General features: G+C 29.8%; 1 protein-coding gene across 2 annotated transcripts in view; it reads right to left on the minus strand.

Annotated features, from left to right (window-relative positions):
* LOC143194996 (uncharacterized) overlaps window positions 1–13,333 on the minus strand; it is a 39,987-nt gene that overhangs the window by 21,737 nt on the left and 4,917 nt on the right. The window contains exon 1 of one of the 2 annotated variants that reach the window (XM_076401828.1): window positions 12,432–12,613. The exons of the other annotated variant lie outside the window; for it this stretch is intronic. Coding sequence (XP_076257943.1) covers window positions 12,432–12,437 — 6 coding nt within the window. The 5' untranslated portion in view covers window positions 12,438–12,613. Of the gene's footprint in view, window positions 1–12,431; window positions 12,614–13,333 lie in introns of those variants that run through there. 2 annotated transcript variants of the gene reach the window in all.

The following is a 13,333-nucleotide window of genomic DNA, read 5'->3' on the forward strand; positions in this document are numbered from 1 at the left end:
GCTATTTATTTCCAAAGTCTTACTATTTTCAATCACATCATTATTTACCGAATTTATTGTGGTTTCTATTTGTATATACAATCCGATCTATTTAAAAATGTAAAAATAATATGTTCAAAATAGTGATTTCTACGTCATATAGGAGGAATATGCCGGAAAATGTATTAAGCACTTCTAAATCACTCCGAAAAGTACGTTTAAAGACCTGAATGACACAAAGACACACTTTTATTAGTAGTTGTTTTAATTATGTTAAGTTTAAACTCCATACTTTTCTAAACTGGATATTAAATTATAGGCAGGTAAAAGAGAAATGAGAGGCAGCTTAAACTTACATGTTTAATTCAAAGGAAAATACTGCTGAAAGTGTTTGTTTCAAATTTGCGGTATACTTTTCATTATATATTTGATTAATATTTTATCGTCAGTCAGTATCAACTTACCATTCTTTAAACTAATTCTAATTTTCATCCGAAAACATTTCATCTCTTAATAAGTACAACATTTATCCGAAGACAAAGTGTATTCATATCAACAAGCATAAACCCTTTTGCTCTTAAATAATTAATTTCTATCGAATCTACATGACCAATTGTTATGCTATCAGAATGATGTAGGAAAGTAACGGCTAACTATAAAATAATTAGATTTCGCTAAATATATAAACCCTTAAATTTACAAAATGTCCTCAATACCAGTTAATTTTTATACAAAATGTAAGTAATAAAACATGACTGCAATTCAAAATATCATTATATAATCATATAATATATAATATAATATATCATTATTATATAATTTGTTTTATTTGAGGATATTTCACAATTCAGTTTACATCATCTACTGATTTCATTGATACGCTACTAGAATGATGTAGAAAAATACCGGCTAACTATAAAATTATGATTAGATTACAAAAAAAAATTAAAAAGAATGTTTAAGCCTTTAGCAAATTCTATAAATCATTTACTTTACAAAAACCTCTCAAAAGTAGTTTATTGTTCATATAAAAATAAGTAAAAAAGCATTACTACAATTCAAAATTTGTATAAAATATTTTTTATGAAACAACCACATGTTAATTACTTGTAATTCGTTTTGTTTGAGGACATTTCACAATTTGCTTTTTTCTTATGAATTAAACTCGTATGCTAACTGTTGGCTAATGGTATTGCGGTGGTTCCTGTTTCAGTTTTAATAACTGACCAAGCGATTAAAAAGCGAAAATAAATAATAGTTAATAGCGATTTGAAATTGCACATTAAATGGTACAAACGTTAGTTCATCAGTTTGATATGTATAATTTATATTTGCCAAAAATTCTGTTATCGGTCACATGTTTGTCATGAGGGCTATAAAAGAAATTATATTTTAAAAAAAAATACTTCTGGTGCCAATCTAGCACATTGACTAATGATCTCACTCATGACCTGTAAATGATTGTTGTCATATATAGCAATAAAAAATATTTTAAAAAAATGTTTTTCATCAGAGTAATTGATGATATAAATTAATTAACAAACACCTAATTTGTAACTTACATTTTAATGCTATATTTTAGGTTATTTGTTTAAGTGTTTAAGTTATGCCCTTTAAAAAACTCCTAAGTGTAATTTTTCAGATAGCTCAATATTTTAAAAAAGTGTTATATTATTCATATGCATACAAAAGCTATTATTGTTATCTAAAAATATAAAAATAAGCGGTTTGATGACTATGAAGAAGATAAAACATCATTAAGAGCTGTAGGTATTTAGAAACTTTTTCGAAGTTTATATAATTTCATACATTATTTCAGTTGTTAACAAAGCATTAGTTTTTAATAATCATTAATATTACTAATATTGTGATTGTTTAAAAAAATCTTCAAAACTAATATATAATAAAACTATTCTATTTTTCTAAAACCAATAAAAATAATTAGATTAGTTTAGGTATATAATAGTACCTCTAAACGTGTATATTCTGATAATAATGATTATAGTATTTTAATGTCAAGCAAGTAACAATTGTCAGTTGTGTACCCAACACATGTCATTATGGAAGAGAAAATGGGTGTACTGTCTACTCTACATTTTTGATATACCACAAATGGAGAATGTTATGATGGCTACATTTGCAGATGATGCTGCGATTATAGCTGTCGGAGACAATAGTGAAAAAGCTTCACGAAAATTACAACAGTTAAGTAACAATATAAATAATTGGACACAAGCTTGGAAAATAAGATTTAATGAAAGTAAATCTGTACATGTGCAGTTCACCTATAAACAGACCGTACAAGCACCAATAACATTAAATATCGCTAAAATATAATCGCATAAATAACGCTAAATATCTCGGAATGAATCTAGATGAAAAACTTCGCTGGAAGGAACATATAAAGACAAAAAGGAAAGAAAAATTGCAATTATCAGTACATTATAAATTGCTATTATATAGGCAAGTACTGAAACCTATAGGGACATACGGAGTTCAATTATGGGGATGTTCTGCAAAGAGTAACATAAATAAAATACAAATTGTGGGCACATCCAAATACTATAGCACTGATTACCTACAGCGAGACCTTCAGATACCCACAATCAGTCAATAAATCAAGGGAATTGCAAGTGCGCATGAGGAAAGACTCCATTCTCATGAGAATATTGAAATATTGCAGCTTTTGGATACCACCAGAACAGGACACAGACTCAAAGGAATCAAACCATCTGATCTTGTGTAGTGTTGTATAGTGAGGCGCATATAATAAAAAATACAGCAGTGACATGTATAAACATTATTTCACCAGGGACTGAGTTAGGGCCGATGAGCCCTCCTAGATATATACTTAGATTTAAGTTATCATAAAGACAAATTGTAGGTTAGACGGAAACGACTAGTAACAATGTAATAATTAAATAATAATAAAAAAATATATAATTATAAACTATTATACTATTGAAACTGTTAAAATGATAAAACTAAATAATTATGTCAGATAATATTTTTTAAACCTTAACCACATTAGTGATAATTAAGTTACAGTTGGCACAATAAATAATTTAGTGGTAATAAAATGGGTATCCGTGCATTACCATAATTTATTTAAATGACCTATAACTATCATATCTAACAAAAACCACACTAAAAGTATACGTAATATTTATATTTAATGGTTTTAATTAACGAATAATTAAAAACTTAAATCCTAGTATGAAATCACCAACTTGTTGACAATAAATCATAGTATATTTCATCAACTTATATTCTGTTCATATAGGAGTATTTGATTCAAAATCTATTCATTTATAGTCCCAAGAGTTTATTTCAATTCAGACCATAACTGAAAATATAAAACAAAATTTTTACTACCTATACTACGCATTTTACTTAAAATAAGAATGTTTGGTTTTATAACATATTTATTGCAGTGTTTTTGGATACCCAACATTTTTTATTTTTTCATCTGCTGTGCAAACAAATAAGGCAATATATCCCCGACAGGTGAAAAAGCCACCTACAGTTGTCGATGTGAGAAGCAGAAGTTTTCTAAATTTAGTCCTTACACAGTAATTGTTTCTAAAAGATGTTGATGATCATTCGAAATGTAGTACTGGAAACGGTGGCGACAGTAAATTTTCTCTTTTAATTGTCCTTTTACTCGTAAATTTGACTAAATTGATATTTCGTAAAAGAATAATAGACCCGCTAATTATTAATATCAAACGTGTGACAAAACTTTTCAACTGTGTGCTTTTCAACTCTTCTGATATTATATTCTGATTACTGTTACCAATAACATTAATTATGCTGGTTTAATCTACTAATATATCATGTCAATCAAATATTGCTTTCAGAAACTTCTCCAGGTTTGTTTCGAATCATATAATTTAGATTTGACTTAGGGACCTTATTATTCTTCTAAAATATATAGTTTATATAAAATATATAGTTATTATTTATCAGAAAGTCGCCAAAATCCATTATTGTTAAAAAATTCAAAAACATTCGAATATCAATTTAAATAAACGTTAAAATAAATTGCCTATTGTTTTATGGATAACTGTAGATGGATTTACCACCGTTATTTTAACCCAGCGAGTTTGTGTCTAGACACTGCCAAGAATAATGGGAAGAGCTGGTTTGGCAATACATTTCCCCTATTGTTTTATGGATAACTCTAGATGGGGCTTGTATTTACCACCGTTATTTTGACCCAGCGAATTTGAGTCTAGACACTGCCAAGAAGAATGGGAAGAGCTGGTTAGACAATACATTTCCATCAATAATACCATACAATAATGCACTTGCTCATACAACACAAAATTAATATAGATAAAGTGAGACTTTTTTTTCATCATACAGTTCATTCAGTAGATTTAACCCCCCTTGATGTATCTCTTCTTAAATCACACAAACTATTTAGTGGACTTGCATTACGTTATAAAATTTAATTTAACTAAAACTAAAAAGTTATATTGAAAATCTGTTTCAGGAACCATTTCAGGTTTATTTGTGTAAACCTATTAATTAACACAAATACGATAAGTTTTCTAATAATAAATGATATAGAAAATTTTCATTTTTTCGAGTATTTCATATAAATTTCCAACATTATTTAATAATATGTGTGTTATTTTAATGAATGGTCGTTAATCACTGGTTATAGTAAAACGATAATTAACCCACCGTAGAATTTTTAGATTTCGTGGGTTAACAAGTGAAGAGATTTCTACAAACTCTTTGTGAATACAGCTCATTTCCTATTGAAGAAGCATATCAAAAATATGATAGGAACTTCGATTAAAATACAAATAAAAGTATTGGTTATTCGGAAGCAAATATTAAAACTTATATGGATCTATGGAATTCAGTTATGGTGAAGTTCCGCTAGAAGTAATATGAACAGAATACAAGTATTTCAGAATAAAATCCTGAGGCGTATTGCGGTGAACCCAGATACTATAGGAATAATTGCCTACACCGAGAACTTCAGATACCAACTGTCATAGAGAAAATTAACAGATTCACAACAAAGCATGAGAAATGACCCCATTCCCATGTTAACACCGAAATAGTGCAACTCTTGATAACACTGAACTAGGACGCAGATGAACCAAAGAGAGGCTCGTGTGATATTATGTAGTTGTGTAGTGAAATATAGTAAATAGTAATCACACGCTGTCCTTGTCTTTAGATATTTCAATGTTAATTTATGTGGAAGGCCAGAATTGAGCTTCTTTTGATATACACTATTATATAAATTGTTCAAAACTATTAAATAGTCGATATTTCGTGGAGTAGTCATGTCACGAGATGAAATATGTCGTTCTACTTCGATATTTTTAAGAATTTCGACTAATTTTTCAACTATTTATCTCAAATTTAACATCGAAAAGTCCAGAATCTTTCGAAAAAACAAGCATATCAGATATGACGTTGATCTTAGCTAGAATATTCATCCCCTAAATACCATGCAGTTTTCCAGCAAGATCACATTACATTTTTTCCTTTCGCTTTTGCAAATCGCTGTAACACTTGACAGTGGGTGACAGAATAATGCCAACTTTGTTCCTAGAATTTTATATGAATTGTTACCTGTCATGCGAGCTATAGTATGGCTTCATTGAATAAGTGTTACTATAAATTTGGACATTAAAAGCATAAAAGCTTTAGGTAAAACCAGCTTTTCTTGAACCGTATAACAGAGAATAATGAGATTTGTATAGATTATTTTAGGTTGCTAAAAACAAATTGATCCTCGCTTATGTTACAATGTAGGTGTTCTAGTGCCAGAAGGTTATTAAACTTTTAAAAAAAGGCACCATGTGACTATAGTTAATAATAGTCTATATAAAAAGTTAATTGAATTCGTCGTTTCTTATAAATAACATTCCTCCTTCACGTATTATGATGTCAGTAATACCATGTGATGGAATTGCTCTGACGATGAAACAGATTGACGTTTACTAACGATATTAAAATGTTTACTACTCCGACCAAGTTAGCTCGTATTGGTCATTATCCAACATTCAAAACAGCATTCCGCCCGATATTAAAGTTATTTCCGGTTGGTGGATCGTAGGAATCCACAACGAGGCTACGTTTATAATATATCGTTCCCGGGTGATTATTTGATTGGATTATGATATTTTTAGTATCTTTCTAATTATTGTGGATAGTTGAATCAGCTATTTTATTGGAATTGGAGGTATTTTTCTTATAAATCATTAATAAATGTTAGAAAAAACCTCCCACGTCCTTCTATTAATAGAAAAACGCAATTACAGTTCGAGAATTATAGATTTTTATAGAATTTTAAAGAATATATTTAACTTCTTCTATAGACTAAATTTTTATGCATTGTTTGAATAATGATTTTATGAAATATAATTGAGTATAAGTAACATATGAGTACAATATGAGTAAATACAATTTCTTTGTAAAATACAACTGTAAAATACATTTGGAAAAGGCATTTAGCAGAATTAGAAGAGAAATATTATGAATTACGCTAGAACAAGACGATGTAACTGATAAAATGATAAGAGTAATCCAAGGAGTTATAGAATCACAGGCAATAAAGAAAACAAATAGCTTCAAAATTTAAGCAGAACTAGGACAAGGAGGAAGCCTAAGCTCAACATGATGATGTTGGGAAATCCAGAAGATATAAATAATCAAATTGAAGGAGCAAGAATAGAACAAGTAAACAATTCAAATAAATCAAATGAATATATTGGAATCAAAATTTTAAGTAATGGAAGCAAGGAGATTGAATTTATGCTAGGATTGGAAAAACTATAGATTTATATTTACTGTTTATAAAAGCAAAAAATTGAGAAACGGTGTAAGAAAATATAAAGTAGAGTTTATTTTGTAAAAATTTTGTTTTTTTTTTTGAAATTTAGTGGAATCCAGGAAATAGCAATTCAAGTTATAAGATCACCAAAGGTAGATTCAATGTGCTTGAAATTCACTAGCCATGAGCTAGGAAAACTAGGAAATGTAGTTCCGCAAGCACAGACAACTGAAATTTGGGTAAAAATGCTGTCCAGCCTAAATGGTCTGTAAGATATGACGACTGAAATTTTTAGAATTAACAGGTTGATTTATATTAAATGAGAATCGGATCCTCATTATTGTCAACTACTCGCTTAAATTATTTATACATATTATTATTAGTATTTTAAAAATATTCTTTGAATTTTTTAAATTTGTATATAAATATTTTATATGCCTCTAGGCAGGAATATTTCCTCAAACAAAAATCAATCGTATTTTCTTACTTTCTATATGTGACAATATCAAAACAATAACATAATTTATTAATAAGAACTAAAAATGCGCATATATAAACATTTATGTAAAATATATCAAATAAAAAATAAAGTGAAGTTCAAAGTCACCAGGACGGTGTGACATTGAGGTCAAGCATACATCATCTCGCGCTTTCTTATTTCCGTTCGAGAAAGAATTGCTGTTAATCAGAGGATATTCGACTTAACTACCGTTACAAGACCTGTGTTGTGTTATAAAATCGATTTCGGTAATAAATTAAATTTAATTCGTGTAGATTTGGAAAAGAGAAACATATTAAATAGTTTCTAGTTTCTAAAAAGAGTTAATTAAGACTTGTTTCTTGTACAAAAACTAATTAGTATTAATTTTAGACAACCATTGAATAATTTCATAATGAAAACCGTGATGATAACTGAGTTCAATTAATATATATGAAACAATTATTACAACTTTATACACGAGGTGTCATCAAAACATTTAAGAATCTAAAATATATAATTTAAAATATGTTACTCTTTAACACCTTTATACAATTTCAATTACCAAATAACATAATTGGAAATCGGTAAGAACAGTTTAGATATAGAGTTTTCCAATAAGGGTGGGTCGATATTGACAACCTGTAACGACCATGTTGCTTTGCCAGCATCTATTTAACCTGTCGTCTATTATTCATTCACTGATACCAAAATCATCATGACAAGTCTAAAATGGGCAATTTTGACCAAACCATACATGGAGTTACGCCAACTTTCAATAACTTCACCAGGTGGCAATGCATTCTCAAAAAATTTCGTCGGGATTTTTGGTCAGCCATGTCATTGGTCCGCAATTTCTTTGAAAACCATTTTGATGATGTCATCACCGTTAATGATTCTTCATATTTAATTCAACTCAACGTAGACGATATGTTCCAATGGAAGTTCGTACAACGGACGTTATGAAGATAATGAAAATGCGATTTGATAGACTTCCTCGCATAAAAGTAATCTAGGTCTATATAAATATGAAGATGCCGGGTGTTAAATCAACATATGTTCAAATTTAATCGAATCTATTGGATAGAAAAAATTAACCATTCAACTGAACGATCGTAACTGTTTAATATTACATTCCATACATAATGCCTTTCAAATAAAAAGTCGTTAATAACTCACGTAAAACCCGTTTAATTCCATATGAGTATCGTCCACTGAAACCAATTTATTGATGGAAAATGTCACCATGCTGTGGTTATATATCTCGAGCTTCATTTCGTTCGCAGGCTAAGATGATGACGTCAAATCCAGCAAGTCATTGAGAATGATGATGGCTACCAGTCTCAATAAAAATCATTGTAAATCAGGCAGCTCCATATTTCCATACTGTATCAGAATTTACAAAAACAATCACAGAGAAACTCATAAAAGGATCAACCGGCTTCAATAACCCTTTAATTGATAAGATCCCAACTCTGTCACTGATTGGAATTTAGAAGAAAAATTCATTCCTAACATCCCTAAGTGGTCGACAGGACGGTCCTCGCACTTTTGCGATAGTCACGGCTTCAAATCCTGCTGTGCATGGTCGTAAATATATATCTGTGATTACTCAAAAGATAAAGGTACGCAATATGGCAAGGAAACTGGTCCTAATCACGTAAGTACCAGGGTGGATGAGACCGGATGTCTTCTGGAATGATCTCTCATGAAGTTGCTCACTGGCCAGTCGGTAGGCTTAATGCCGATGTCTGTATTTCGAAGCCCACGTTAAAGAGCAGATCCAGTCAAGATAAACCCTGCTAGTTAAAAAGGAACGTAAAATCCAAAGTACCAAACCAAACGAGGGTAATAAACAGTTTAATTAACAAGCTTTTAATAATGTAATCAAAATTAAAAATCAAATCCCTAGAACGACCACTATCATATATATGCCGACTTGAAAAGAAAATATTACATATGTCACACCATATATGGTATTTCCGTATTTCTTTATACTAATATTAAGTGCAACATTATCAATTAAATTTATAAAAATATGACAAAATACTATTAACACATGGGCTGAAATATCCCGGGTCTAACACATAGATGGCGCTAGTTGTATTGCATTCATCGCTTTTTCAGTTAGTACTGACCTTCAAAAGAAAGCTGTTAAAGTTTCACGATATTCTACCCATAAGTATGTGAGTTATTGTTATAAAACTGACACTACTTTTGTTATTTTCAAAACAATGGATGAAAAATAATTTTGTGTTTTAATTTTACACTGTCTTTTTGACGGAAAAAATACCGTTCAAGCGAAGCAACAGCTTGAGAACGTGGTCGTAGAGACACCGATAATGCAAAACGCAGTGGATGTCCAAATGAAGTAGTAACACCAGAAAACATAAAAAAAATCCAAAAAATTGAAATTGCGTTAGTTTGTGAACGTCCTAAAAATATAAAAAGAACTTGTTTTATATTGCATGAGCATTTAACTGTAGGAAAGCTCTGTTCTAAGTGGGTGCCATGTTTGCTCACTATTGACCAAAAACAAAAACCTGTTGATGATTCTGAGCTATGTTTGGCCATGTTTAAATGTAATAAACCTGAATTTTTGCAACGATAATTATTATTATATAATAATAATAATATTATATATGTTATTGCAACAATGGATGAAACATGGATCCATGACTTCACTCCAGAATCAAAACGATCGTCATCTAACAGCAACTGGTAAACTTCATCCATAGCGACCAAAAGCACAAACATTAGCTAGAAAGGCTATGGCCTCGGCATTTTGAGATATGCGTACTGTAATATTCATCCAATATCTTGAGCAGGGAAATACCATCAATAGTGAATATTATAAAGCGTTTTTGGAGCGTTTGAAGGCCGAAATTGCAAATAAATTACGGCCTATGGCAAAGCAAAATGTTGTTTCATCGAGATAAAGCACCGCAAACAATGGTAAAACTACATAAATTGAACGTCGAATTGCTCCCACATCCATCGTATTCGATGCGATATTACAGCGACTACTGGCCGTTCACAGACCTCAAAAGAATGCTCACCGGTAAGACATTTCGCTCGAATGAAAGAGGAAAGATATAAATCGTTCTCCAAAAGTGGTATTGAAATAATAGAGCAGCCCTGGAATGAGTGTGTGGCTCTTGACGGAGATTACGTTGATGTATAAAACCAATTTTGAATAACAACAAAAAAACACGTTTTCTTTGTTAAGCCCAAAATTTTTCAGCTCTTATGATATAACATATTAATTAACTGTACTATACTTTAAGATCGTTTTAATCAGAGTTTAGTATTTTTATTTCATTACTCGATTTGGAACTTTAGATAAAATGTCATAAACATTATGTAATGTACAGGTAATGACGCTAAATGTAACTAGACTTGTATAAGTACTAGCTCATAGTTACTACAAAATTATATAATTCTATTTTCTTATACTTTATGGTTGTAAAAATACAAATGTTAAAATTTTTCTCAAATATAATAGTTATAAATAAGTTTATGATGCTGCAATTCCCGACATCTATTTAAAAGCAACAAAAATATTAGAAAACCGAATGAAACTCTGTTTATTTCTAAACAATTAGAACCTGTTTACTGATCAAAGACTACAGAACAAGTGCCAAATGAAAGAGTTCTAAACACCAACACACATTTTCATAATCGTTATTCGATTTCTTTTTCATCAAGGATTCGTTGCTTGTTTACCCACAACTGAATTTATTATATGTGTAAATATCAGAAAACTAGTTGATACGAAAATATTTTAAGGTGTTAGAACTGGTACATAAACAAACATTCGAGATATTCCTTTAAAATAAAACAGAAATTAATTTTGACCTAAGGTTGCACTCGAATTTAACACACACAGACAGAGAAAGTTGCCAAATCAATATTAAGAAAGTTTGAAACAATGAAATTAACATTCATTTTATTTTTCACCATTTTTTTTTTCAAAACTAACTATTTATTTAGTTATTTTAACTTTTTCTTGACACGCAAAGTCACATCGACATCCTCAAAGAGATAATTCTAAAACGATTTAGTTGGAAAAAAATCAATTTCGGTTTTATATATGTTAGTTTTAGATTTTTACGTTTTTATTTATATATGCTTTTTCGATTTTTGTTTTTAGTTGACTAATTAAATTTTAGATATTATATACTTAAAATTTGAGTTTTTTTTATATACAGGCTTTTGAAATAAAATTAAAACGGATTTTTAAAAAAATATATTTCGCCAGCTTCAATGTATATACAATGTATTTATGCCAATGTTGTTTTCAGTATAAGAATGACTTGTTGATTCCGATATCTGGAATGGTTTTTTTTGGAAAGTATTTTTTTACAAATCGGCTTGTACTTCCCAATTCTCCAAATGCAAAAGGAAGTAAGAAAGAACAACTGTCTGATACGAATGAACAGAAACACAAAAAACAAATTGTAACAAAGCAAGCTGATTGTTTGGCAGATCAAAGATATTCAAAATCAAAGATATTTTCTCATCGTTATCAAAATATAGCTTAAATAAATACATTAGAAATGAGTTATTTTTAAAAACTATTGAATTCAATATAAGTGTATATATCTTGTCATATATTATCTCATTCTTTGAACCAATCTTGTTATTTAGTTATGAATTTAATATATGTTGGCTGAATCAAGCACAAACCCTAGTTAATTTAATCTCAGTTAAAGCAAGTGTAGTTTACGTTATCGAAATGTTTACGTATATATACTTATATTAAAAACACTCTAAATATATATTTCAACTGTGATAATCATTTCTTAGTTTGCTATTAATTACGAAAGTGCACCAATACAAATTAGTCCTCTCCATGAGATATGTTATAAAATAATATTAAAATATAATACCACAGACAATTTTTTTAAATCCTTTTACAATATTTTGTTATATTTAAGATTCACTATTTTCGCAATTAAAAAATATGTGTCAATTATTACCCAAAATATAGTACTTCCAAAGTTGTTAAATTAAATTTGTTAGTGCTTGCGATAAAAGTAGATTGTTCTCTGAATTTCTAATTTTTTAAAATATATTTTATTAATACTTAATATAATGATGGTGTAATTAGTGTAACTCGGCATAAATAATTTACCATTTTTATATTTTTCTCTGTAATGAACGTACCTTCATTATATCAGTTAAATTACCATCCACAAAGCACTCACGATATATCTTCGCGGTCACTTTCTACGCCAAGAACTAGCGCGATAGTAGTCGAAGACTCTCTCACCGACGATTAAGCCAAGCCGATAGAACTTCTTCACTCTCACTGACGCTCGTGGAAGAAATGTCGTCCATTCGTACGACCTACTTTTATATATTTATACGTAAACCGAAAGATTGGCCTTATCATACCACCACTCCGCCATCACGTGAATTGCAATGAGGGGGTTCGTTGAATTTCACTTTTTATCACGGGAAGGATAGGGCAGGAAAAAAAACGAACACTTTCGAACCCCGGAAGTCGAATTTTTGTCGCCTGGTAATCGGTACACGGTTTTTGAGTGATCAATCCCGAGTTACGTAACCGGTTACGTTTCTGGTAAATTTGCTGGTGCTTACTTTTATCAAACGTTAGGCTAACATCATGTTATTTAACATACTGATAAAAATGACCATAACTTTTTAAAATATCATTAGAACTTCCTCACTTGGTGTTATGTAATGTCAGTTATTTTAAATTTTATGCTCGTACTAGTCTCCGCCATTTGTTTTTATCAAAAATTGGGCGTTATGCAACTTTCATGATATTCAAAATATTGTCCTCCTCTAGTAGTTAATTTTTCTGCTTTTTTAGCTGCCTAGGCAAAATTATTTCTCTCTTTAATACAGGATACATTACTTAACAAATATCTCCACATTTTGAAGCATGCAAACTATCCTGCATATAATAAACCTTAGCAAAGCTTTAACTATATTGTCTCCTTTTTCTAATATTTTGTAGAGTTGAAAGAACTGAGTTAATCCTTGATTAATAATTTAGTGACATAACAACGCACAATATGAAATGTTATACTTTTTATTAA

This window comes from Rhynchophorus ferrugineus, unplaced genomic scaffold (assembly GCF_030347505.1).
Source record: "Rhynchophorus ferrugineus isolate W39M unplaced genomic scaffold, kcgeb_rfMv2 rfM4, whole genome shotgun sequence".
Classification (NCBI taxonomy): Eukaryota; Metazoa; Arthropoda; class Insecta; order Coleoptera; family Curculionidae; genus Rhynchophorus; species Rhynchophorus ferrugineus.